The sequence below is a fragment of the Vombatus ursinus genome, unplaced genomic scaffold, assembly GCF_900497805.2.
Source record: "Vombatus ursinus unplaced genomic scaffold, bare-nosed wombat genome assembly UNPS02014775.1, whole genome shotgun sequence".
NCBI lineage: Eukaryota > Metazoa > Chordata > Mammalia > Diprotodontia > Vombatidae > Vombatus > Vombatus ursinus.
The window spans coordinates 8,186,632-8,214,039 of record NW_020954553.1 but is presented as its reverse complement, the minus strand read 5'-3'; the positions used below and the strand labels follow the sequence as shown (position 1 = coordinate 8,214,039).

At 43.0% G+C, this 27,408-nt stretch overlaps 1 protein-coding gene and 1 long non-coding RNA gene across 4 annotated transcripts in view; one reads left to right on the top strand and one right to left on the bottom strand.

Moving 5' to 3' along the window:
- Nucleotides 1-1,666: 1,666 nt before the first annotated feature.
- LOC114044711 lies at nt 1,667-2,810 on the bottom strand. The gene is made up of 2 exons (XR_003569284.1): nt 2,511-2,810; nt 1,667-2,040 (listed from the first exon to the last, which is right to left on the bottom strand). It is a non-coding gene; the product is annotated as an uncharacterized LOC114044711 (long non-coding RNA).
- A 268-nt stretch (nt 2,811-3,078) lies between these two features.
- Nucleotides 3,079-27,408, top strand: part of KHDRBS1 (KH RNA binding domain containing, signal transduction associated 1) — a 33,164-nt gene continuing 8,834 nt past the window's right edge. Inside the window, exons 1-11 of one of the 3 annotated variants that reach the window (XR_003569297.1) lie at nt 3,079-3,496; nt 10,792-10,916; nt 12,476-12,592; nt 14,930-15,076; nt 16,792-16,925; nt 17,113-17,175; nt 18,087-18,288; nt 18,616-18,683; nt 19,044-19,102; nt 21,998-22,189; nt 25,083-25,147. Coding sequence is in view for 2 of the 3 variants with exons in the window: in XM_027864457.1 (XP_027720258.1) it covers nt 3,094-3,496; nt 10,792-10,916; nt 12,476-12,592; nt 14,930-15,076; nt 16,792-16,925; nt 17,113-17,175; nt 18,087-18,288; nt 18,616-18,683; nt 19,044-19,102; nt 21,998-22,095 (1,416 nt within the window). In the remaining variant the exon portion in view is untranslated. Of the gene's footprint in view, nt 3,497-10,791; nt 10,917-12,475; nt 12,593-14,929; nt 15,077-16,791; nt 16,926-17,112; nt 17,176-18,086; nt 18,289-18,615; nt 18,684-19,043; nt 19,103-21,997; nt 22,864-25,082; nt 25,148-27,408 lie in introns of those variants that run through there. The other 2 variants (XM_027864457.1, XM_027864458.1) reach the window with 2 other exon arrangements.

Here is a 27,408-nt window from a genome sequence, read left to right as displayed (position 1 = left end):
ACCCTACAGTTAAGTTTTTCTGAGCCCGGTAATATGAATCCATCAAGGACAACAAGGTATTCTCTGATCATCTCTCTGCTTTATCTTGGGCATCAATTCTAGTGGCCATTTTTGTTCTGACCTTTCCCATCAGATCTTTGTCTTTCTCAGAGCAAAAAAAGAAGCAAAATCTGAACTGAGTTATTTTTCTTTCTCTCTGCTGTCAACATCATCTTGTCCATGTGGATAATAATGACTCCTTTTAGGGTAATAATGAGTTGATACCCAAGATAAGTAAAGAGATTGTAAGAAAGTACTCAGCTGCCTTTGATAGGTGTAAGTCACTAAACCGGGATGTATCCTAGGGCACTCAAACAACTGATTCATGTGATTGTCTAGCCATTCTGTGATCTCTGAAAGATTATGAAGAATGGGAAACTTGCAGGGGAACTGGAGATTTGCAAATGTTTTACTGATTTTCAAAAAAGGGAAGAAATGTACAGTTTAGAAACTATAGGTCAGTGACCTTGATTTCATTTCCTGGCAAAATTCCAGAACATATTAAACGGATGGCTCATGAATATCTAGAAAAAGGAAGCAATGATCATGAAGAGTCAAAAACGTGGCTTCATCAAGAACAGGTCACGCCAATCTAACTTTACTTGCTTTCTTTCTTTTCCTTGACAGATTAACTAGACTGGTAGATTGGGGGAATGTTGTGGACAAGATAGCTAGATTTTAGCAGAACACTGGATGTCTTATGGCATTCTGTGAAACAAAATAAAATACTGACTAGATAATAGTACAATTGTATAGATCCAGTGCCTGTTGGCTAGACAAAGGAGCAGTCATTAATGGGTTAATGTCAATTTATTTAGAAGGTCTGCAGTACCCGCCTGAAGAATTCTGGGCTTAGCCCTCTGCTGTTTAACATTTTTACCCAAGACTAAGACAAAGGCACAGCTGATACACTTTACAAATGTGCAGATTAACAGAAAACTGGGAGGGGTAGTGAAGACACTCAATGACTGGATTAAAAAAGATATTCTGAGAAGAAACTTCCTGAAATGGATATGAATTCCAGCACCTGTTTACATTAAAACCCAGTTATCATTAAAAAAAAAAAACCCACCACCAAACACTGGGCCTCATCTTATAAAATGAAATTTAATGGGAATAAAGTTACAGATCTGGGCCCCAAAAAATCAACCTCACAAAAACAATTTGGAAGAAGTCTTGGTTAGACAGTCTATCAGATAGATAAGACTTTTTCAAAAAGATTTGGGAGTTTTAGTGGATTGAAAGCTCAATACGAGTTAACAAAGCGATGATATTCCATCCAAGAATGCTTAATGTGATCTCAGGCTCCAATAACATAAGTACAGTGCCCAGAACTACGGAGGCAATAGCACCTCTGTAATTGGTCTTGTCAGGGTGTATCTCTCTAGAGGACTGTGTTCAGTTCTGGATGCCCCATTCTAGCTAATAAATGGGTATTGCTAAATTGGACACATCCTGAGGATGCAACCACGATGATAGAGGACCACTAAATATGTGGATCAGTTGTAGAAACTAGGGGATTTTTTAGTCTGGAAAAAAGAAGTCTGAGGATGGCTATAACAGCAATCTTGCAGCATTTAAAGGATTTACTGGTGAAAGGAATGACAGGTGAAAGTCACTTTAAGGATTATTTAGTCCAACCCCTTTATTTTGTAGATGAGGATACACTTGATTTGTCTAAGTTCTTAAGGGCAAAGTCAAGATTCAAAACCAGGTCCAAGGATTCCAAATTCTGGCCTCTTAGTATTTGTTTAATTGCACGTACACGTAACAGACGCTAAACATTGGATGGTATTTGCTTCTCCCCCCGCCCCGTGTTGTCACTCCCCAAATACTGCAAAGTCCATGAGCTCCAGCCAGAGGATGACTACAGCTTTCCTTCATGAAGTCCCTGGGCCACCAGGGACCCTGAGGCCACCTCTGCCGCTGCTCCATAAGACTAAGGACCTTCTTGTTATTCACGGGGTTGGGTTAAAGCTGGAGTGATGGTTTTGGGGTTACCTGTAATTCGAGGCAGATGAAGTAGGAAAAACAATCCCAGTGATTCCCCTGGCTTCACCACCACCTCTGGGAAAGCCCCTTTCTCTGGGTTCGTGCAGGAGCTGGGGGGAAGGGTTTATCCCTGCTCACTTCCGTCTCCTGTCAAAGACTGAGTCTTTGCCCTTCTTTTATCCTCCCCCCCGCCCCGTGCCTGCCACATAGTAGGCGCTTAATAGTTGTTTATTAACTTGACTTGCTGAGCCTGAGCAAGAGCGGCCAGCTAGGGCTGCGGCCAGCCAGGGCTCCGGCCAGCTAGCCTAGGCTAGGAGGGAGCCGGTTACGTCCCCCTCACCTTCTCCCAAAGTCTCATTCCACACTCCGTCCCTCCTTTCCCTCCAAAGCCTTTCAACTTCCTCCCTTAATCTCTTCCCCTCCCCCCTCCACCCCCCGCAGGGCCTTAATTTCCCCCTCTTCCTTAGGCACTTCTCTACCTTCCACAGTCCCTTCCCCCGGGACTGTTAGAAAGAGGCGGGGCTCCAAGCTGGAGCGAATCAAGCTCTCCCCGAGCCCGCGGGCCAGCGTTCAGACAAAGACATTCCACGGCCCCCGCCCCAGCCCGCCGCCCGCCCACAGGGGGTGGAGACTCGTGTCCGCGCTACAACCTGGTCACGTGTTACAGGGAGCGAGGGAGGGCTAGCGCTTGCGTACTGGCCTTAAGCAGCCTCCACGAGCGCTCCTCCTCCACCGGCTAGTCTGTGGAGGCTGTCGACGTGAGGGGCGGGAACTTAACAAGGTGCGCGCCGAAGGTGGTGCGCAAGCGCCGTGGCAGAGTCGGGGACTTTGTTCTCGGCTCTGGGAGAAGGGCGGCGCCGGTGGCGGGCCGCGCGTGCGCAGTCGCTCACTTCCGGTGATCTCTTTCGCTCTCTCGTTGGGTTGCTCTCTCGCTGGGTTGCTCTGGTCCGCTCAGGTCGCCTTCGTGCCAGCTCTCCCGCCTCCGTCAACCGCTGCCGTTGCGCGGGCCTCCGCCGCCGCCGCGCTCCGTCCCTCAGCCGTCCTCCCGCCCGCTCCGCACTCATGCAGCGCCGGGACGACCCCGTCGCGCGGCTGTGCCGGCCCCTGGGCCGCGGCGGCGCCGTGGATCCCTCAGGCGCCCACCCGCCGCCGCGCCAGGCGCCGTCCCGGCAGCCGCTGCCCTCTCACCGGCCCCGGGGCGGCGGCGGAGGCCCTCGGGGCGGCGGCGGAGGCTCTCGGGCCGCGCCGGGCACGCAGCCGCCGCCGCTGCTGCCGCCCTCAGCCACTGGCGGGGGCCCCGAGGTGGGCGGGGGCGGCCCGGCGCCGGCCCCGACCCCGCTGCTGCCGCCCTCCGCCACGGCCGCCGCCAAGATGGAGCCCGAGAACAAGTACCTGCCTGAGCTCATGGCAGAGAAGGACTCCCTCGACCCATCTTTCACCCACGCCATGCAGCTGCTGGCCGCAGGTGAGCCGGTCCCCCGTGGCGGCGAGCCGGGAGGGGGCCTGGGCCCAAGTCGGGGAGGGAGGTTTGGTGCCCACCCTCCGGCTTCCCGCGGCTGTAACGGAAAGGGCCCGGGTGGCCACGGCGGAGAGACCTGCCGCTGTGTTCCTGGAGTGCCCCCTCGGGCTACGAACCCCTGTGGGAGGGGTGGCCCTGTGAAAATGTCACCATTAGGTCACGGGGCTGAAAAGGGAAGGCGAGACCTCAGTTTCCCCCTGTTAAACGAGGGGTGGAGGTGAACAAGATGCCTGAGGGCCTCGGTTTCCCCGTCACTAAAGTGAGGGGCGGGGCGAAGAAAGTCCCTTCTGAGCCCGGGCTCCTGCCTTTGTGCCACTAAGAGGGTCTCCGGCCGGAGCCGATGCCCGGCCCCTCGAAAGCGCTAACGCGGTGCTTTTTGACTGACTGACCGAAGGCTCCCGAGGCGCCTGCGGCGTGTGGGCCCTGGCCCGAGGGGACGAGGCAGTGTGAAGTGGGAGGGGCAGGGGGCGGGGCGAGGCGAGGGCCGGCCGGGGGCGCCTGTGGGCCGGGGGCTGCGCCTGGAGCCCCGGCCTCTTGCTGACCCTCGCGTGGGCTTTGGAGCCGGAGGCTGCCTGGGGGCAAAGGAGCCTGGGCTGCTTCCTTCGGCTGCGCAGCACCTCCCCCTCCTCCCCCCAGTGGTTTAACGGCGTGGGATCGTCTTGTTCTCCACTCGAGAATCTGTGAACGGCGACAGCCCCTTGGGGATGGAAAGGGCGGGGGAGGGGCGCTAGGCGTTCTGTATTCCTTTTTCCTAGAGGAAACGGGATGGAGAGAAGTTGCTTACCAGCTTCTCGCTGGAGAAGCGTGTGGTCGTTGTGTGTGTTTTTTTCTGGTTGGAGAACTGATTAGAGAATGGAAATGCCAGTCTTTGTTCTGTGTATACTAAACACTGTCCTTTCCCTGATCAGCACTGTCCAATCACCTGGTAGCTCTGATTTCTCAGTATCACCACAACCCATCTGCTTTGTATTAGCTTCTAGTTGTGGTATTCTTTTAATAAGCGTTTCTTATGATAAGTAGATTTATTGAATACATTAAAATCCTGAAACTTCAAAGGGCTGGGAACGTTAGTTTATTTGGCAACCTTAAGCATCAAAAGGAGACTTGGAAAAGAAGTGATTTGCATTTCTTTGTTCTCTATCTTGAAAGCGGTCCCGACTTAAAAAAACAAACAAACAAACAAACAAAACCTGTGATTGTCAGCATCCAAATCAGTCAAGTTTATGTCTCATTTGTTGTAATGAGAAACATTTTTAGCTCTAATGTTGTGTTTAGCATTGCCCACAGTTAATTCTGGGTTGTGTGGTGTAATTCAGTTCTTTTGGAAACCTGCATGGGAGAGGGGGTGTTCACTTTTTAGATTGAGGTTTACTGTGTTAAGTGACTTAAGTGTCAGATTGGCTTAGTGTGGTGGCACCAAAGTGACATAATTTGCTTTTCATTAAGCACCCTCTTTTGATATGTAAATATTTTTTGGAAATTACAGGAAGTGATGTGTAAAATCTGACCTGTTTTCAAAAAAAAGTGATTTTTTTTTCTGAAAGATGGATCTAATTATTAGTCTTTATATTGCCATTGAGTAGCTCCTCATTTGCTTTTTAACTGTCTAGTAGTTTCTGCTAGCATTTCTCATCAGCTGCTAAATAGTCTGGGAACTTATGTTTCCAAAAGCATCTAAAAACAGATCTAGATGAAATGCATCAAAAATGGCCTATATTGTACTTTTTTAGTGCATTAATAGTAATGGCTCTATGTTTAGAACTTATAACCCCACACGTAACTCCTTAATTTGTAGGACCAAACAGGGTAAGAAATCATAAGGTTGCCAGGTCTTTCTGTCCCTTTATGACTATCCCAAGTTCCCAGTAGATAAATCTATGTGACATGAGTTTTAAATGAAAGGTTTCTAGGAGTAACCACCTGAATGTATTAATCCTCAAATGCTTGAGTTTTTTTCCCCCCTTTTTGGTTTACCTTTTGTTTCCTTCCAAGAGAAACTTTAGGAAAACCTTTTCATTTGTTAAGTTTTGGTTTTTCCTTTAGTTAATTTTACTGAACTGGTAAAGTGTAACAGCCTAGATTCTTAACCTTTTTCATATCATGGACCCTTAGTCCATCTTGTGTAGCCTGTGTACTCTTTAGAATAATGCTTTTAAATGCATAAAGTAAAATACTGAAAGAGTACAAAAGAAACCAATTATATTGAAATACTTTTCTCAAAAATATTTTTAAGAAACCATTGCATGCATCCCACATTAAGAACCCCTAATGTAGGGATTGGGTTAGAGAAATATTATTGTTAGGAAAATCAAATGGCAAGGATAAATGGACATTTTTAAGAGCTATATTGTAGTTCTGAGTTGGGATATTTTTTGTTAAAATATTTATGAATGAATTGTAAAAGTTCATTCAGAATTTCAAATATAAAATAAACCCCAGGAAGCTCTCTAAGCCTGTATGAGTGGGCAATATAGTGGCAAATGAGTGTGTGAATATACTAAGGGAATATATTAAGAATATATTGAGGGAAAAAATAATTCATATTCTATTTACAAGGTGAGCTGTAAGTTCTTGACTGACCTAAGAGAAGAATCTAGGAATGGAGTGTCTAGTAGAGTGCCTTAACAGTGAAAAGATTTGGGGCAGCTAGGTGACACAGTGGATAGAGCACCGGCCCTGGAGTCAGGAGGACCTGAGTTCAAATCCAGTTTTAGACCAGCCACTTGACACTAGCAGTGTGACCCTGGGCAAGTCACTTAACCCCATTGCCTAGCCAAAAACAAAAAAAAAAGTGAAAAGATTTACAAAATACTGGGTATCATCTGGAAATGATTAGAAACAAAAATGAAAACAGCAAAGCCTTTCCTGACCCTTTAGAAAATAATGGTTCATGTGTCCACACTTGGAATGTATGCAGTTCTGGTCACTGAACTTCAAGGAAGACGTAACTACTAGAAAAATGTCTGGAGGACAATGGAAATGAATTAAAAGAACATTAGAGATAAGATTTCGGACTCTTACGTGAAAAATCCAAGGTTGAGAGGGCTGTGGGCACAGACTGTACAATGAAGGATGTGGAAAAGGTAAACAGACTTGTCAACCAAATTGCAAAATAGGAAAAAAGTGAGAGAATCCCTTGAAAATTAAAAGGGGCCATTTTAGGGTCAATAAAATAAGGCATGATGTTACTTTTATGTAACAGGACTTGTCAAAAGAAGTAATACAGATTAAAAATACTGATTAGGAAGAAAGGATTGAATAAGTCCCTGAATGGTTGATTCAGAATGGGTTATAAGGGAATTAGAAGGTGTTGGTAATCCACCTTAACCTTTTTTCATTTAATATTGTGAAAGGCAGTCTTGCCAAAGATCTCTGGATGTTATCAGAGAATAATATGATGAATCTATTATTGGCCTGGTCCCTTATGACAACTACCATAAATTTTTAGATTAAAGAAATACTGTTGATTACATCAGAATTAAGCCAGCTCTGTAAATAAGTGTGTGGCCGTTGCATATATTTTTAACCTCTCCTATTTTTAAATATTTTTCTTTTATTCTTAGCTTGCATCTTAACAAATATGACAGCTTTGGCAGACTGAAGTAGGATGTTAATAGGGTGGGAGGCAGAGCTGGGTATGTTTAAATTTTCATTTAAAATTACTTTTTAATTGGCTTGCAACCTACTTTTGAGTTCTGGGACTGTTACTTTGCATGACTGCCTATGATTCTCAAGATTCAATTTTGGCATTTACATTCCAGTATAAGCAAGATATTCTATTTTATCTTGACTTGAAAGTACTAACTTTCTGACTTTATTACCAAGCTAGTGAGAAAGCTGACCTTGTCATCTTTGAGTGCAAGAAATTTGAACAAATAATAACTGAGCATCTGCTGTATGTGCTATGGGGAGTATCAGCTACCTATATGCTTTCTATAAGAAGTTTATCAAGTAGAAGAAAGGAGGCATAACAGATATGGAAAGTTAAGCAACTGAAATTGTCATCAACAGTTCAAAATAACAGTAGAAGAAACTCCACCTTGTTTTGGGGGATCTATGATTTCATTGGTATAGAGAACTCCCTTTACTAATGCAGTCCAGTACCAGCCTCTTCAACGTTAAGTGACTTGCCCTTGACAGAGAGTACTTGAACCCAGGGGTCTTCCTAACTCAGAGACATGCTCTTTGACCACTTTGCCAGGCTAATTCTTGTCAACAGAAGGGTTATAAGTAAGACATTCTTGGAAAATATTTCATTGGGCAGAGCCAGTGACCTGAACTTTTATGGAATTTTCCAGGAAGTTGTGTAGTAGGCATTCTGAAGAGGGAGACAGTATTTTACTTTAGATTGGGGGTAATCAAGAAAAGTTTAAATAGAAATAGGGTTTGAGTTTGAAGAATTGGATAGGTGGAGGAGGCAGGGCAGAGTATCCTAGTCTCAGGTGATATGATGTATGAGAAAAAGCCAAATTCCAAGTGTTCTGCTGTGATTCTATGGTTACAAGGTACAATTTCGGTGGAGTAATGCATTTTTTCTTATTTTTTATCCTTAGCATGTTTTTATTTATCACCTACACTTCTGAATATATCTTCTATCGAAGCCATCCCTTGTAACAGGAAGGCAGGAAAGCAAAACTATTCAGTGAATCAACTGTCTGACGGCTAGTCAATATTTCCAACATTGCAAAGTGAGGCATTTTCTCAGTAATTCATTCTTGGGTTTCTTGTGGTAGCAGTGTAGAAGATCATACCTCATACATACTATTTTACTGTAGGAAATGATAGGTTGCCTCTCGCTTTATACCTCCACTGAATTTCTTTTGGTCCATGAAAGCAAAGTCAGTTAGAAATTGCTTCAAGAGACAATATATAAAGCACATTTGCCATGGGGAAAGTCATTCTTAGTTGCAGTTGACTAATCCTTTCCTTAGGTATTTATCACACTATTATAACCCATTCCTTCTTGAAGGAAAGCTGTGTCAAGAAGAGGATCCGATTCAGCTGGAGATTTTCATCAGGGGAAGGGGAACTATCCAGTCAGATGGACTGTCTTTCTTCCGGAAAAATCCAGTGGATTGATAATTCCATCATTCCCTTCTTTCTGTCAAATTCAAATTTCTCATTTAAATTTAAGCTTTTTTCATTTGCTCTTCCATATATGGAGAACAATAGATGAATGTGCTTTTCATAAAAGCCCTTAATATAGGTTGATAGTGAGCAGATCACCTTTTAATTTTCTGTTCTGTAGGTTAAACAGCTCTAGTTGCTCAAACTTGATGTCTTTTGAGACATCTGTTTTTCATCCTTTTAAACATCTTTTTCTCTGAAGCCCCTCCCATTTCTCCACAACCTTTCTAAAAATTAGTAACCAAAACTAGTCATGATAACTCTAAAGTCTACTGATGCAGAATATAGTAGAAGGACTCTTTTTTTTTTTTCCCTGGTACTGGGATGAATTAGAAAGGTAAATGAAATCAAATATAACCCTATCCTTCCTGGGTTCAAATCCTGTAATTCAACCAGCCTAAAAACAGTCAGATTGGGAGTTTTGCCTCCTTTTTTGTCAGTGTTCCTACTTGAGGCCCCCTTACATGAGACTTCTGGTTGGTGTCCTGATGAGCTGTGAAAGAACCAGAAATCAACAGAGGAAAGGGCATGGAGTGAGGTGATCTGAAGATCAACTGTTCTTCATTCCTACAAGTTTATACATTCTATCTATTTAAAGCTACAATTATAATGAAGATGAGAAGGGCCCCCTACAGCTCCTGAAGCTGTAGGAGTATTGTGATGGGAGAATGGGGGTAGGAGGGAAATGATACATGGGAACAAGCTTTTTTTAAATGGTAGTTAATAAGCTGCCTGTGAGCATCTAGTAATTACAGTAGAAATTGAATGCAGAATAGTTTCATCTGAAAAGTAAGGGACAGTTTTTCATAGAGGTACTCAAATATATGTAATTTGAGTTTGAATGGCTCTGAATATCCTAGCCTGTATTAAAGGAAGAAAAGGTCCAATGTGATTAGCATCCGGAAACAAGCTAAGCACATTTGGCCCACTATAAAGTTTTTGGAGATGCTGCTTTGGTATAAAAGGGAGCCTTCAAGTACTGATGCTTCATAAAGGTATATTTTTGGAAAGAGATCAGAAACTTAGAGTAGAATTAACTTTTTCCCTTCCTGGTCACTGAACAGAATTGCACTTCTATTCACAGTTGGTTTCGACTTGATTAAATGGTGGTTATAAAACTTCGAAGTGCAGGGATTTATAAATGGTGATGGGAAACTTGGTACTTAATACAGAAAGAAATGTAATGAGATTATTTTGGTGGGAGTTGGATTCAAACCTATGTTTTTTATGAGTGCTTGTGTGGAGACTCCTTCCACAGATTGGAATCTCTAATTTTTGGTCATGCCATGCTGGTGTGTGTGAGGTATGGAATTGGAACCGGGCCAGTTGTCAGCCACATAAGAGATTGGATAAAGCAGTCCTTGGATAAAGCAGTCCTTAGATAAAGCAATGAGTGTTCCCTCTGTGGGAGGCCCTGTGCTAACTGGGGAGGCTACTGGGCCCCTCCCTGAGTGAATAAATGAAGGGATTGAGAGTGCCTCTTGGGCTGTCCTTAACCATTTTACTGTTTAAGCTGTTACTCTTAAATAATGACTGGCAACTTTGTGCAAAAAGCCCTTTCTGATAAAGTCTAAAATAGCCACCTTAACCAATTCAACTAAAATGTTGAGAAACTTTCTTTCCTTTGAGCATTTAGTTTGGATTAGATGGCAACAGGAGGTTGTCTTTGGAGGGTAGAGAGAATGGTACTAAACAGTCTTATGGAGAACAGATTTAAGTCTGTTGAGTCTCATTGGAAATTTTAAACTTCATTAACTTCCCCACATGGTTTAAGGAGTGAGTCATTGAGAAGCAGAAAGTTTCTATTTAGAGAATTGATTTGTTTCTCCAATCATACCAACCGCATGTGAATTCTGACATCAAATACAGAGTTCTCTCCCTCTTTTCTGGAGGATCAGTATCTCTTGGGAAATCTGATTAGAGACTTTTTTCTGCTAGGGAGGATACCAGGCAGGACTGTCTCTACTTCTGATTGAGCTGTTGGTGTAAGTGCTTTCAACAAGTACGTTGCTTTCAGCTCCTTGATTATCTTCCCACAGGATTCAAAGTCATAACTCTGAAGACACTGAGGGAATTTTCCTTTCAAAAATAAAATGACTGTTTATTCTATTTAGAAATCGAGAAGATTCAGAAGGGTGAATCAAAGAAAGATGATGAGGAGAACTACCTGGATTTATTTTCTCACAGGAACATGAAACTGAAGGAACGAGTCCTGATACCAGTAAAACAGTATCCCAAGGTAAGGCAGAGGGGTCACCCAGTCACTAAATGAATAATTATTTTGGGGGGATTGTTTCATGATAGTCAAGAAGCTTGTTTCTGCACTAAGATAGTTTTATTAAAACTTAGAATATTTGGTACTTCATTTCTTGGCCTTTCTGAGATAGTGAAGAAGGGAGGTGGTGTCATGTTTTTTATTTGTTGTTAGGGAATTATTTCTTTTTTGTCTTTGAGTTCCACCTGTAAAAATAAACTGACACTGAAGAACTAAAACTGTTCACCATCAAAAGACTTGCCTTTGTTAAGGCTAAATTAGCTATTAAGGCTTAAATAAGCTAAGTAGTAGTACGTTAGCCTGAATTCATAGCAAAATCAAGTTAACTCTTCTGAAAAGGGCGTTTCAAAAATGCTTTAGTTTCTTTTCTACCAAAAGCATGTTTGTGCAGAGTACATTACAGTTTTTTAAATAGGGTAATGTTTGTGATTGCGTAATTCTTTTGTTAGCTACTAATTCCATCAAATGTATAACTTTAAATAGAATACCACTACTGAAATTCTAATCTAAAGCTTCATTGTGACATGGAAGTGACTTTAGGTTCTCAAAAACTATGTTAGGGAAATGAAAGCTCTGAGAAGGTCATCTCAAACTGGGAGAGCCACTAGTGCAGGGGCCCAGTGACATAAATGTGCCATGGGGCAAGGCTTAGTGACATTAGAGAGGCTGGCTGAGTGAGGGTGGGGGACCAATGGAAGAAGATTGTAGGAAGGGCAGCTATGCTGTCGAAAATAAGAGATCTTGAAATATCTTTTTTCCCCTTTAAATTTATTTATTTTTAGTTTTCAACATTCACTTCCATAAGATTTTGAGTTTTAAATTTTCTCCCCCTCCCTAAGACAGGGAGCAGTTTGGTAATAGGCTCTATATATACATTCATATTAAACATATTTTCACATTAGTCATGTTGTAAAGAATTTAAACCAAAGGGGAAAACCATGAGAAAAAAGAAATAAAAAAAAGAGAGAGAGCGAGCAAATATGCTTCGATCTGTATTCAGACTCCATAGTTCTTTTTCTGGGTGTGGATAGCATTTTCCATCATGAGTCTTGGATCCTTGTATTTGCTAAGAAGAGATGTTAGTCTCTTCTAGTCAAAATTAGTTGTACATTGTGGCTGTTAGTGTGTACAATATTCTCCTGGTTCTGCTCACTTCACTCGGCATCAGTTCACGTCTTTCCAGCTTTTTCTGAGGTCAGCCTGTTCATCGTTTCTTATAGCACAGTAGTATTCCATTACATTCATATACCACAGCTTGTTCAGCCATTTCCCAATTGATGGGTATCCTCTCAATTTCCAATTCTATGCCACAACAAAAAGAGCTGCTATAAATATTTTTGTACATATGGGTCCTTTTCCCATTTTTATGGAGATCCTTGAAATATTGAAATAAGATGGGATTAAACTGGGTCCCTGTTACTGGTGGGTACACAAACATCTGTCTTATTGTGAGAACATGTAAAAAAATTGAATACAAACAGTAAGTAATTGCATCTAATTGTTGTTCTTTCATTCCCTGTTAGTTTAATTTCGTGGGGAAGATCCTGGGACCTCAAGGGAACACGATCAAAAGACTGCAAGAGGAAACTGGGGCCAAAATATCAGTATTAGGAAAAGGTTCCATGAGAGACAAAGCAAAGGTAAATAAGGGCAGAAGACTGAAAAAAAGGCTGGAGAATTGTTTGAACAACTTGGAAACTTGTGTCTTTGGGAGTGAATATATTGAGCTTTCCTGTACAGCGTGATGTCTTCAAGAGTCAGGGACAAGCCCTTGTTGACTCAGTTTACACATTCATTGGCAGCCCTGGCAAACCACAGAGACATTTGAGCTCTTCCTGTTTTAACTTTGCTTCTTTCCATTACTGAACAGGACTTGGGCGTGGCAGAGAGTGTCTCAGCAACAGCTCAGAAGCGCCAAAGCTTGCTTAGGTTCAAACACAAGGGAGGCTGTGAAATAAGAGAAATGTCACCTCTCTCTTGACAATCAGAAAAGTAGGAGCTGACAGCAGCCTCGTCAGTGCTTTTAGTTATTTCTGTTCTGTGTGCTTGAAGATCATGTGACGGTGGCCAGTTAGGATGACATGCTGTGTATGATTGAAAGATATTTGGAAGGGATTGGGAAACTTTGTTCTTTGGGGAACTTGCTTCTTTCCTGTGTTAATTTGAGAATTTCTTTTCGTTTTTGTTCTTTGGTTTTTTTTGTTTGTTTTGCTTTTTGTTTTTGTTTTTTGCTAAGCAGTGGGGCTAAGTGACTTGCCCAGGGTCACACAGCTAGTAAGTGTTAAGTGTCTGAGGCCAGATCTCAACTCAGGTCCTCCTGAGTCCAGGGCCAGTGCTCTATCCACTGCCCACCTAGCTGCCTCCTGTTTTTGTTATTTTGAATTTGACAAACAGCAGGTTCCCTCTCGATTCCCACCCCCCAAGAAAAAAAACAAAAAACCCTAGGCCCTAAGTTATCTTCCAGCGAAACAGAACTACACGTTAAGGCATGATTTTTTGTGTCTCTCTTCAAGAGGTTGGGAAACATATTTTGTGTCCTTGGTTCTCTGGAGTTATGATTGTTGAGGTCATTGCATTGATCTGAGTTTTTAATTTATTCAAAGCTGTTTTTCTTAACAATGAAGTATTAAGTCATTGTATCAATTGTTCTCCTGGTTCGGCTCACTTAACTCTGCATCACTCGAGACATATCTGCCTACATTTCTTTGAATTTATCCCAAATGCAACTACTTCTTAATGATGAAGAAGGCATAATGGTACAGTAGAAAGACATTAGATTTGGAGTCATCAGACTTGTGTTAGAATTACAGCTCTTTTTTTTTTTTAGTGAGGCAGTTGGGGTTAAGTGACTTGCCCAAGGTCACACAGCTAGTACATGTCAAGTGCTTTGGTCTGAGGCCGGATTTGAACTCAGATACTCCTGATTTCAGGTCTGGTGCTCTATCCACTGCGCCACCTAGCTGCCCCTACAGCTCTTTTTTTACTCTGTGATCTTGGGCAAGACTCTTCTTAGTGAGCCTCAGTTCCCTCCTCCATACAATGGGGACATTGCCCCAGATGATCTCCACAAGCCTGTCCAGTATCTTAATACTTCATCCCCTTTAAAAAAAAAAAGAAACCAAACAAAAAATAGTTCAAACCTCATAAATCTCCAGAGGCTAAGCTAGGAGTGATTAGTTCTCAGCTAAAATTAAAACAGATGTTCTTTTTCCTTCCAGAGACTGTAACTTGTCTTTTTCTCAATGCCCTATCAATATGACTAGTGATAAGGTATGGGACAGTGCTGTGATCACTGTTAAGGGCAAATGTGACATAGTACAATGAGCACTGAATTTGGAGCAGGAGAGCTGGGTTCCAATACAGAGTGCCTATAGAATGGTAAGCAGGATTGTCCCCTCTGCCCTACCAGGCCTTGCTGGTCTGCAAAATGACTGGGCTGGATAATCTCTAGAGGTACCTTACTACCCATAAATGTTTTCAGTCTCTTTAACTGCTCTATTTTAGGGCATAAGATGTTAATGTGAAATTATTCATGAAAGCTAATTTTAGTTTCCCCTTCGTGTGATCGGGTTTTTTCTTTGAATATTTCCTTTTCATCTTCTTTCCCCAGTGTCTCATAGTAAGGAGGTGACTTCTAAGTTCCTAAAGGTTATGCCAGAAGAACTCATGAGTTTTGGAGGTCCTGCCAGGTTAGACAGGATCCACCTGTGGACTCGGTCTTGTGTGCTTTGAGAACAGTCTGATTGTGTTAGGGGAGAGGCTTAGCCACCCAGGTTTGGGTACTAGCTAACAGATGTTTTTGGCCAAAGCAGTTCATGAGGACATTTAAATAAAGTATTCCATTCTGTCTTGTTGGAAGGAATGATGAAATCAAAGATCCTTGAAACATCATCCTGTAGTTTTTCTGAGTACAAATGATTTTTAGGTTGCGGAAATGCTGTATGTACACATATGTACCACTCTTTCCATCCCCTCAGGAGGAAGAGCTACGCAAAGGAGGAGACCCAAAGTATGCCCACTTAAACATGGACCTACATGTGTTCATTGAAGTCTTTGGTCCCCCCTGTGAGGCTTATGCCCTTATGGCTCATGCTATGGAAGAAGTCAAGAAGTTCCTTGTGCCGGTAAGTCCCACCCCTGAGAATCACAGGGCCTTAGAAAACAAGGGGCTGTGGGGCCTGGGGCAGAGCCCTGCTTGAAGAGAAAGGGCTTCAGTGTGGCTGTCTGCTCCTGTGGGGGAGACTTCTGCACCAGGCCAGGCTTTACTATACAGGCCAATCCCTTCTCTTTCACTAGGATATAGTAGAAAACAGTGGCTCATATTTCAACCAAGCTTATCACTGATGCTACACTACAGATTTTACATAAGTCTGTCAGTGTAGCTCTTTGGCAGTCCATTGAAAGGTGCGGCACATCCAGTAAAACCTGCCTTGTTTCATGTGGATATACCCATTTACTTTAAAATGGAGTCCATACAAGGAGTAAACCAAAAATATCTGGGCTCTGCTTATAATATTACTACTATTGCTGGGAAAACAATTCCTTTAGGTTCTAGTTCCCTTTTTGCCGCTAACAAAATGTGTCATCCTCGATAAGTCTCTTCATCTCTGTCCAGTTGCCTCACCTCTAAAATGGGGTAGTAGCACCTTTCCTGTCTGAAGACAGGGGATTGGATCTCTAGAGGACCTCTTTAGTTCTGAAAAGGTATAATAAAGGGTTAGGAAATTTGTTAGACTTTTCAGCTACAAAATATTAAACTTAGGAAAGGTGAAGAGGGGAGGGTGATGAACTGGAGGATTTTAGCATGGTACAAGGAGAATTATAATCTATTAGTACCCTTAATTCAAAGCATTCTAGGTTTTCAGATAGCCAGTGTATCCCATGAATGCAGTGAGTGTTCCTTAGTAATTTTCATAAGAAATGTCCAGTTTAAAGTAACAGAAAATGTAATGTTTTGTACTCAACAAGATTTTTCTCTGTTGCATGAGATAATTTGTTAAAGCATTTTGGGGTAGCTGTATCTCCAGCTGCGGTTGCTGGATAGAACTGTGGATAGTAGATGCATGGTCCCTTTCTGTTTTCTCTCTCCAGCCCCCTTTTCAGCAGAGGTAAATTAAGAAACTTAGCGTGTAATTGGGCTTTGGAGAGACCTGCCTGGCAGAGGAATCTCGATTACTTTTTGTTACAGTGGCTGCCTGGAGGAATCTCATCAACCAGGCTGGCACTGGTGACTTCATTCCCCTGTGTGTGGTAGACGGAGTAGTGGGGATAGTCCTTGTACCCCTCCCCAAAAAAAGACTTTTTTTTCCAGTTACTAGAATATTCTGTTCACATTCCTAAAAGAGTATCCACTTGGGAGGTATAAAAATGCATGAAACACTAAGAATGAATGGTTCTGTTCAGGAGAAATGTATGAAAAGACAGCTTGGAGTTTGGATTGGCAAATAGCATTTAATGCTTTTCTGGCTCAGAGCCAGTTCTCTCTCATGGAGAAAAGAGAGCCATTTGGGCATCTTTCCTTCTGGAAACATTTAACTATATCTGGGAATAAACAGTTCTAAATTCTAGGCTAGTCTGGCCTCTGCAGCTCTAGCTATATGAGTGTGTTGGAGGGGAAGGGTAAAGTAGAAGATTAGTGCCTTTCCAGCTTTATTGAGGTTTGTGGGCTCTTTGGGGGAAAGAGCATGCATTCATTTTTGCTTTGATAGGAAATTGGTGTCAGTGACAGATATCATGGTTTGAGGTAGGATTTTGGAGATGTTACCAGCTCTTAAGACTTAGGACCTCTGTCGTCTTCTAGTAGAAGTTTGAAATGTCATATCTTTCCTTTTCTTTTTAGGATATGATGGATGATATCTGCCAGGAACAGTTTCTTGAATTATCTTATCTGAATGGTGTGCCTGAGCCTAATCGTGGGCGTGGGGTACCAGTAAGAGGAAGGGGAGCAGCTCCTCCACCTCCACCTGTTCCCAGGTAATTGTTAAGAAGGTAAATATTAGGGAGAAAAGCCTTAAGTGGGAGGTGAGCTCTGCTGCTGCTAATTAGGGGTGTCCTGCCAGCACCAAACTTGTCTTTTTGTGGCACTCCTCAGGCTGCCCTTTGGGCGTCTGGGGCATCTGGAGTATTGTGTTCACATCTGGAGTATTGTGTCCGGTTCTAGGTGCCACATTTTAAGAGGGACATTGAAAAGCTGGAGTGTGTCCAGAGGAGGGCGACCAGGATGGTGAGGGGACTCGAAACCATTGTCATATGAGGAATGGTTGGAGGAGCTGGGGACGTTTACTCAGGCACAGAGAAGCTTTAGAGGGGACGTGAGCATTGTCAGAGGGAGCAGACTTGTCATTTGTGGCTCCAGAGGGCAGACGTAAGGCCAGCTTGCCAATGTCACAGGGAGGCAGGCTTCAGTTCATTGTGAGGAAGAACTTTTTTAATAGGATTCTGCAATCCTGAAGTGGACTGCCTCAGAAGGAAATGAGTTTCCTGTTATTGGGAGTGTTTCAGTTGAGGCAAATCAACCACTTGTCAGGGGTGCTGTAGAAGGACTCCTGAATGTCCTGGGTGGGAGATAGGCAAGGTGATCTCTAAGATCCTTCCCATGCTGAGGTTCTGTTTCTGTAGAGCAGTATTGGGGACCTGGTCGGTGGGGTGAATTGAGGTGATCAGGCATTAATCCTGCAGGAACCTTCGTGGGAAGAATCTGAAGTTCTCTGTTGCCCCTGCAATTCTGACAGGCCCCAGCCTTTGTGGCAGGCCTTTTTGTCTGCCCTCAGACTTGGTCCAGATGTGCTCAGGTTAGGACACTTGCCTAACAGTCTGTGGGGTTTTGGATGCAGGTCCTTCCTCGAGTGCAAATGTCTACACTATGTTCCTTCAAATAAAAAGCCGTTCATCATAATGGGCTTTCAGTCCAATGAAGCTGTCAGATTTCAGGGCAATGGCAGAAGGCCAAATACGGGACTGGCAAACACAAGCTTGAGTGCTAGGGTGGCCTCTTTTGTAAAAGGCCCCATTAAAAGCCACACTTTATGAAACAGAGCCTATTCTAACTGGGCCGTCGTCTAGCCAAGTAATGTATTTTGGATGCTTGTGTATAGCCTCCTCCCTGGGATACTGACTCTCCTTTCTTCTCTGCAGGGGCCGTGGTGTTGGGCCTCCGCGAGGAGCCCTGGTCCGTGGTGCTCCGGTGAGAGGGGCCATCACTAGAGGTGCCAGTGTGGCCCGTGGGGTGCCTCCCCCTCCAGCAGTAAGGGGAGCCCCTACTCCAAGAGCCCGAGCCACAGGCATCCAGAGAATACCTCTTCCTCCACCCCCAGCACCAGAGACTTACGAAGACTATGTAAGAAACTTAAATAATGTGTCCCTCCCAGATAAATGGAGGGCCGGTTAAGTGTTGGCATAGATGCTGGAGTGCTAGAGGAGCTCTGGCTGGGGAGCAGAGATCATACAGGCAGACCTGGAACCATTCGGTGACAGTTAGCCTTGGGATGCGGACAGTTGGCCCAGCTCTAGTAGCAGGTGTCTGCACTTTGTCTTCATTGCTGATATTTCTCCTCTTTGGGCTTTTTCCCATCCTGGATAGGATGACGCTCATCTGTTCCCCTTAGGATAAACACCTTGCCATACTTAACTCCAATCTGACTTGAGATTTCTGTGTCTCTTGTAGGGATATGATGATACCTATGCTGAGCAAAGTTATGAAGGATACGAAGGCTATTATAGCCAGGGCCAAGGGTAAGTGAGTAATTCTCCAAATGCTTCTCAGGCTCAGAGGGAAAGGAAATTGAACCACTGGGAACATTGTTGAGTGCTGAAACTAAAAGCCACCCTGCCTTCCTTATTGCTCACTGCAGAGTTGCATGTGGTATCTTCTGATTGTTGCCAGTGTTTCTTATCTTATATGTAGGAGGTGACAGTAATCATTAGGTTTAGGGATCAGAAGTTTCATTTTTTTATTATGGTCGTAAAATCATTATTTCCATAGAACTTCAGAGTTGTTTCTGCCTAGGACCTTGACTATCCACCTGTGGAAAATGGATCTGAAATGCCAGTGTTCCCTTGCTACCTTACTTATTGCTTGACTTCATCTTACAGGGACTCTGAGTATTACGACTATGGACATGGAGAGGCACAAGATTCTTATGAAGCTTATGGTATGTCCTAGATGTAGTGGGGGCTGAATGGTGTCTGCTCTGTGTTGGCTGTTGCTGGCTGGGCCTCAGGGACTGAAGGCCAGGTGGTTAACTCGACATGGGGACACATTGAGAGCCCATCAGACTGTCTTGAGGGCTTAACCTGGAAGCCAGATAGAACATGATTACTAGGTTATCCATCCAGACGATAGTAGAGGTAGTCTGTTAAGATTCGGGTCTTGGGATTTGAAGGAGAGGGAGGGGAAGGAAAGGACATAGAGTTTTATAAAGAAGATGGCAAGTGCACCTGATACTTTTTTGTAGAAGTCCTTTCTGTGTTACCCTGGTGTGGCCAGAATATTTGTGGTGGATAAACTGAAAGGCTCCTTAGCTGTCTGCTGGCTTCCTCTTGCAGCAGGGCATACAGGGCAGCTGCTAACAGGATGGTTCAGAGGGTTTAAGGGTCTCAATTGGTTAGATTTCCAAAACCTTGCTGTCGTAGCTAGATGGGGTTACCATTGTTTCAAGTAGCAAGACCTTTCATCTGTTTTATATCAATGGACAGACAAGGAAAAAAATAGGACCCTAATTCAGGGAGCCCAGCTGTAATGGGGAAAGCCTGCCAAGAAGCAGCCTACTAAATGAATGGGTATGGATTTTGTAGAACTTTGGAACAGAAGAGGACAGCTTGGTGCTGTGAAAGGAGAAAGTTTCTACTTTTTTACAGCTTAAAAAAAAAAAGTAGAAAAACTCAGTGGGAACTCTCCAGCCTGGGATCCTAGTCCTATTTGTTTTACTAAGTGTGACCTAGAGCAAATTACTTTCTGCCACTGGGCCCCAGTAAGTGAGGGCTATTGGACTAGCCTGGTTTGCAGTCCCTTCTAGCTAGCATTCCAGGAGGCTGTGGTATTTGAAGGCTACCAGAGGTCCTAGGGAGCCATTCTTTCCCCTGTAATGGTAGCAAGCTGCTAGCCCTGTGAAAGATTGATCCTTTTTTTTTTTTTTTTTTTTTTTAAATCTCTGAGCCAACAGAAGCATTGCCTTCTCCCACCTTCGTCCCCCACCACATCCCACCCTAGGCTAAATGGGCATTTTTCCAGATTGGCCTCACTGCCCAATTAAGTTTCAGAATTAATGTGCTTTAGAGGGAGTGCTGTGTAGTGACTTCTGCTGTGATAGTATTGCAAAGGAACCTCCTGGGGTAGATATAAGAAAGTATTCTTGGTCTACCTGAGGGAATTTCAGGGAGTCCTCAGCATGGAGCTCAGAGATCATCAGCTCCTCTTCCTGAAACATTAAAAGGGGATTCACAGTGTCTTCCCTTTCTAACTCTTGGGTCACTTGCCCTGACTGGCAGCATGATGTGATGTGCAAAGCTGAACATCTGCCTGCTTGTGGGAAGCCACGTTTACTAGTTTGAGAGCTAAGTGAAGCTGGACAGCTGCCATCAGCAATGTTGGGTGTCTGGGATGGCCCAGCAGTTAGGAGGGCAATGTCTGTGCACTCATGTGTTTTCCTTCATTGGTGAAACAGCACAGAGAGGGATTTCTATTTAATCAAATTGTTTTTTCTGCTGGATGGGACAATAAGACGTTATGCCAGGCTGGAGAAGGCCAGGCAGCTCCATTGTACTCCCTGTGTAATACTACCACAGCTAAGCTGTTTATCCACTCTCATTTCCTTTGGTCTCTGCTTTCACAAAGACAGAAGTAGAAATAGAAATTGTCTTGCTGTGGTCCTTGCAGGCCACATTCAGCGTGTTTGGAGTGCGTGTTGTGCTGGTCTGGGTGGTTGCTATTCAAAGGGACTGTAGAGCTCTCCTTGTCTGTGGTGAGAGTGAGATGTGTTTGAACATTGGCTAGCTGAGTTATGTGCACATGAGCCGGGATCTCCTTAGGTGCCTATGGTTGCCCATCATAGTTTCCTTTATCATGAATGAAAACAATTTGGCCTTCGTTTCTGGTGCAGCAACATCTTTTGGCTCCTGCCTGAGGGAAGGTGCTGATAACCAACCAGAGCATTTAGCTTAAACGCTGTCTGCCTGATCAGCAGTTCTGCTCCAGTTCCAGCAGTCAGTGCTATCCTTGCTGTCAAAGGCTAATATGGAAATAGGTTTTGCATGGCTACATGTGTATAACCTGTATCAAGTTGCTTGCCCTCTCAATGAGGGAGACAAGGAGGGAGGGAGAGAATTTGAAACTCAGATTTTTAAAAACGAGTGTTAAAAAATTGTTTTAACATGTAATTGGGAAATAAAAAACTAAATAAATTTAAAGATAACTTTAAAAAATATATTGTCAGGGGCTAGAAACGAAGACGGGCTGATTCCTGCTATCCAGCCCAGCTTGTGGGAAAGAGAGGCTATCGCCTTCTAACCTTGGAAGAGAGAGAAGATCAGTCACCTTAGTGATGCTGCCTGCCAACGTCCACTGAGAGCATGCCTCCCCAGATTAATGGCTATTTGTTAGTTCCAGGCTTGTCTGGAGTAGAGATATTGTTCCCCTTTTAGGATATGCCCCTAGCTCCCTAGCATCTCCTCTCCCATCCCCCCACCACCCATGCCCAATTCAGTAGCTGTCGGAATTTGTTTATATCTATAGCTGTTTGCAAGATAAGGATTGTGCTGGAAACAGGTGAGTGATTATGTGGTGGCCTTATAAGTATCCTGTGCTTTTCTAGCCAGGAGAGTAAAGAATGGGGCTCTGGCGCACACACTCCCTGGAAACTGTCCCAACATGAGAACTTGCCTCAGTTCCTTAGGGAAGTGTTTTGGAGGCATTGGGGAAAAAAGTGGGAGAAGCTAAAATATTGACAGTAGTACAGAGTTCCCAGGATGAGGTAAGCTTCTCGCCACCCAAGCATTGGCAGGCTGCCCTCCAGGTTGGCTTACAGTTGTTCTTGCTTTCCTTCCAACAGGTCAAGACGACTGGAATGGGACAAGGCCCTCCCTGAAGGCCCCTCCAGCTAGGCCAGTGAAGGGGTCATATAGAGAGCACCCATATGGACGTTATTAAAACAAACATGAGTGAAAATTATCAGTTATGAGCAAAGTTGTTACTGATTTCTTGTATCTCCCAGGATTCCTGTTGCTTTACCCACAACAGACAAGTAATTGTCTAAATGTTTTTCTTCGTGATTCCCTTTTTCTCCCCCCTTCCTCCATCCTCACCCTGCATTCTGGCTTCTGTATGTAGTATTTTAAAATTAGTTAAAATAGATTTAGGAATATCGAATTAATTTTTTTAAAGTGTGTAGATGCTTTTTCTTTCTTTGTTGTTTAAATATAAACACAACTGTACCTTTTATAATAAAAACAGAAGTTGAGTTAAAAAAAAAACTGTTAGTTTCCAAAGTGGCATTGCTTGCTTAAGGGTTCTGAAGTTAAAGCTTTGTTAACGTACTCTTAGGTTTGGTTTGAGGCAACCCGTAAAGTTGTAGTTGCAGATTCCCAAACTAGGCTACATTTCAAAATTCAGGGCTGTTTTTAAGACTTAAAATCATAATATTAACGGTAGTAGGTGCCACCGTTTAAAAGTAAGCTCAGATGTCAAATACATTTCCTTAAAAGCATATGGCGGTTGAATCTAAGTTTAAATTTTTAATATGAAAGATCCTCATGAATTAAATAGTCGGTGTATTTTTTTTAAGTTAATTGATTTAAAAAAAACCAACAAAAAAAAATTAGGTTTGTAAAATTGACTTTTTCATATGTGGGTTTTGAAATCTAGCCCCAAACATACAGTGTTGAGAGATACTTAAGGAGTAGGTTTTGAAATGGGGTGGGTGGGAGGGAGACTGACAGACTGAATTTCATTTGATGCAAAGCTTTTTTTAGCTAAGAAAAAAATTTTAAATCACTGCATCTAATAAATCCAGTGTTCCAAATCAGAAAGCAAAGTATTGCATATGGTTGAGGTTTGCTTTCTGCAAAACCACCAATACTCCTTGGGATGCTGGGGGCTGAAAAAGTACATGTTTTAAAAAACAACACTGAGCCAACCCAAAGGAAGCATTCATTCAAGTATGTCTCAACACTAACGTTATATAAAAAGGGACACTGCAGCTGAAAAAAAAAAAAAAAAGGAAAAAAAAATCCACTCTGTACATAAGCTAAAGTCCTAATTGGAGTTGTACTGTCCTCCCATTTTGTTCTTGAAGATTATAAATGCTACATGTGTAAGTCTGCCTAAATAGGTAGCTAAGACTTATGTCAAAATGTCTGCAGCAGTTTGTCAATAAAGTTTAGTCCTTTTTTAATCAAAGTAAATGTGATGAATTGTCATTTTTTTGTGGACAATAAAATAGTTTTCTCTCTCAAATAAACTTAAATTAACTCTAAAGTTAATGGTCTTGTTAAAATTTGAAAGCATTCTTTAAAATGGTTGGGTGGGCTGTTTTTTTGTTTTTGTTTTTTTGTTTTTTGGGTTTTTTTTTTTTAACCAAAAAAAAGTCTATCTCAAGATGTTAAGTTTTAGTTTAAAAGATAACCAAAGCTTTTTCACCCCCTGGAAGTTACCAACAGCAGTTTGATTCAGTTTTGCTAGAGAGAACTGATTTTTGGGGAGGAACAGCCAAATAAGAGGGAATCTTGGAGTTGTTTCTATGGACAGGTCTCAGGACTTTAAGTCCAGCCAGGTGCCATGAGGCTAGTTTTCCCCAGAGGGCTCTGGCTCTGAATACAAGTTTCATATACTTAGCTGAGAACTGAGGAGACAGTATGCGACAGTGGAAAGCACTCTGGATTTGGAGTCAGAAGAGACCTGAGTTGGAGACCCAGGTCTACCACTCACTGTCTGTGTGACCTTGGGCAAGTCACTCTCCATTTGGGGCCTCAGTTTCTACCTCTGAAGGAGTGGACTAGATGAATTTCTGAACTCCCTTCTGGCTCTAAATAAAATATGATTCTCTAAACTGGAAATTGTCTTGAAGCTGCCTTTAGAGATGTCCATAGAAAACCCTGGTAGTAAGAGAAATCTAAGGGGCTTCCTCCCAAGCCCCTGGGGACCTAAGATAATGTCTTTATTTTTGATCTGGCATTACAAGCTATCTCTGAAGCCCTTCTGAAGAGTATCTTGCCTGTTACAACTGACTTGGTGCCCAAGTTGTATTCTTCTTTCCTCACAACCTTCAAGGTTTTTAATATGTTCCCCTCTCTACCACCCCAGGGAGCCACCCAAACTGCTCGGGGGTGAAAAACCCGTTCTGGTATTAAGTGGCAACCTGCTTGCAGCAGTGCATGATGGGGTATTTTTGTTTTTTTTTAAAACACCAACAAAAAAAAAAATTTGTATTTATAGATTGTGATAAAGTGTAAATAACTGAATTTTCAACCATGGTTTGGAGTCAGCTTTCAGGGCATTATGTCTTGTTTTGATGAAAAGAGATCACTCTATACCCCCCTTTTTAAAGGAAAATTATCGCAAGAGAATCAGGATGTGTAAAGCTAACATGCATCGCAAAAAAACAAAGGTAACCTAAATGTCTGATTTTAATAGCACATATTTCTCTTTTTTACATAACCTGTGACGACAACTTGCATAAACAATTCTTTAGCTGTTAATTTCAATGTTAAAAAATTTGCAAAACCTGTTTAAAAGTAGCTGTAAAAGACCCTATGCTGCCGTATAAATTAGCCATAACTCTTAATAATCCTGCCCATTACAAATGAACTGTAACATCATCTGGGCACAGAGTCTGACACATTAAATGACAGTGTAAAAATGACAATGATTATAGATTAGGCCGACTATGCTACTGCCCCCAAAGTGAAGATTTCTGCTTAGTTACTTTAAAATGTAAAAGGATGACGCCCCCCCCAACCCCCCAATCTCCCCTATAGATCCCAGTATTTATATTTACAGTGAAATGTTAAAAAATTCAGTCTTAAATTGCATGTTTCTCTCCTGTAATGTGTAAACTGCATGCAGGATCTTTCTCTCTTGTTTTTGAGTCTGTCAGTCTCCCTGTAAAAAGGACTAATCTCTGTCTTATCCATTTTCAGGTGCTTGAAAACTGTTGTGGAATTTCCTGGAGTAGAATAAATGGCTATTTGGATGCCCAAGTGGGGTAGGTCCCCTTAAATTTCTTTTGGGGAAAGGGGTCCTGTGTCCAAAATGTAAAAAAGGGGATGGGGGCGGGGGGACAGGACCGGACGGAACATGTGTCTGTGGACCAGCCTTTTACAGTGGGATCGGTATGTCAGCTTCTGCCTAAATTTACTTTTGATGTGAGTGGGCATGCCTATCAAGATCCATTTGATTCGCCTTTGTTCTGGTGAATGCCCTTATAATTGGTGAGTAGGAATAGATAGAGATGGTTTCTTAATCTAGAAGGATGACAAGAAAAAGTTTTAGCTCCACTGAGGAAAAGAATATAAGAAAAACCCAAAATAGGAATGGTCTGTTTGTCCGGATATAGAGTCTTCTGTGGGAAGTACTTAGGGTGTCAGGGAAGAAAGGTAGCCCATGGGCTGAATGATAAACTGTGGCAGAGTGCTCCATGCAGCTGCTGAGATAATTTTCCTAAAGGACAGTGTGTCACTACCCTCCCCAAGAATCTTTAGTGGCTCCCTAGTGCCTCTAGGTTAAAGCACATTCTCTCCCGCTTTGACATTTAAAGCCCTTTAGAGCCTGACTCAGTTAACCTTTCCAGACTTGCTGGCTTGACTCCCCTTTTCGGGCGTTTTGTGCCTTTGCAAAGAATGTACTCCATGCCTAGGTTGCCTTCCTTCCTCAGATCTGCCTCTTAGACTCAATCCCCAGCTTTTTTCAAGGTTTGCTTCCTGCGGGAATTCTCTGCTGATCCTTCTAGTTGTGTCCATTCTAGATCTGGAGTGACTCTCAGAGGTCAGGAAACTGGAAGCCTTGTCTTGTCTAGACTCAACACAGGTAGTGAGCAGAGCCTAGATTTGAACACAGTGCCCTTTCCACTGTGCCACATAGCCTCTCATAGTTTTCAAATTACACTTTTTTATCTGCTTACATATTAGATATTGTAAACACCCACACGCCTACCATACCACCCGTAAGATGCAAGGACCAGGGACTGCTTCTGTCTGTCTTTGGTATCTCTGATGCCTAAAATTGTTGATACCTTGGTTTTAGTGCTTGTTGAGTTGAACTGAGATTAGAGCCCCCATTCCCTGATGTCATGGAGATAGCAGACATAGGCATAGGGGCAATATGACCCTGGGCAAGTTACCTCAGTTTCCTCCTGTATTAAGGGTGTATGCATTGGTTACAACGTCTACTTCACAGGCTTGTTCAGAAAGCGTCTTGTAAAACAAAGGCCTCAAAGCAACAAGCATTGTTAAGCACCTGCTAGGTGCTAGGCATTATTTTATTTTCAAGAATATCAGTCTTGAGATGAGTTAGCCAGAGAGGTGGTGGAATTCCCTGGAGGAAGTCCAGGCGGCAAAAACCACCAAGCCGCTTTGCCAGGAGCCAGGCTCATGCTGTTATCTTTAGGACATTGGGAAGAAACCAGATGGTTCCCCTCTGCCTTGAAGGCTACAGCAGGGCTCTTCCTTGGGTTTTGCCAACTAGCCTTTGGCACTTGAATAAACATTTTAGGCTCCCTTTCTTGTACCTTAGAGGTATTATCTGGCTTGCCTCAGAGCCAGAGTTGGGTAAACTAAGGCGTGCCATCTTCTGCAAAGCGTTGGGGAAGTTCTTTGGAGAAAGGCCTGGTTCAGTGCTATCTCCATATCTACTGTGTACTCGATGAATGGCCTCAGAATTCTGGGAAACTCCAGTTTTGGTTTCTTTCAAGATTCAAGGCTGAATTTCACTTGAAGTCCATCTTTGTTTATGGGGCAATGTTTAGGAGTAAGATCCAGCCTGGAGATGAGTTAGACATTTTGAGTCCAGGAAGCTGCAGAATGATGAAAAACCTTAGAAGATTAAGATTATCTGGTCTACTTTCCATTTTATAGGTAAGGAAATAGGCTTATGGAAGGGAATTGCCTCGTAGAATGTTTTACGACTTAACATATTGCAGAATTGGTCTTAACGCTAAATCCAGGTGTATCCCCAGGATCCTCAAGGGCTGTGAGGCTCAAGTCACTCATCCCTCCTAAGGACAGACACCCCACCCCTGGACCAGGTGGGGGAGGTGGCTGCTGCACTTGGAGGCTCCCAGGGTCAATTCTGGAGTTGGATGACCTCTAGAATACTGCCTGTTTTGGATAGGATCTTTCTCCTTCCCTTAATCCACTGCTGCTAGTCACAAATGAGAGACAGTCCCTGTACTCAAGTCACTCAGTCTGTTCAGGGCAACACCAGGTAGACAGGTCAATAAGGCAAAGATAAATTGAGGGAGAGTGCTGA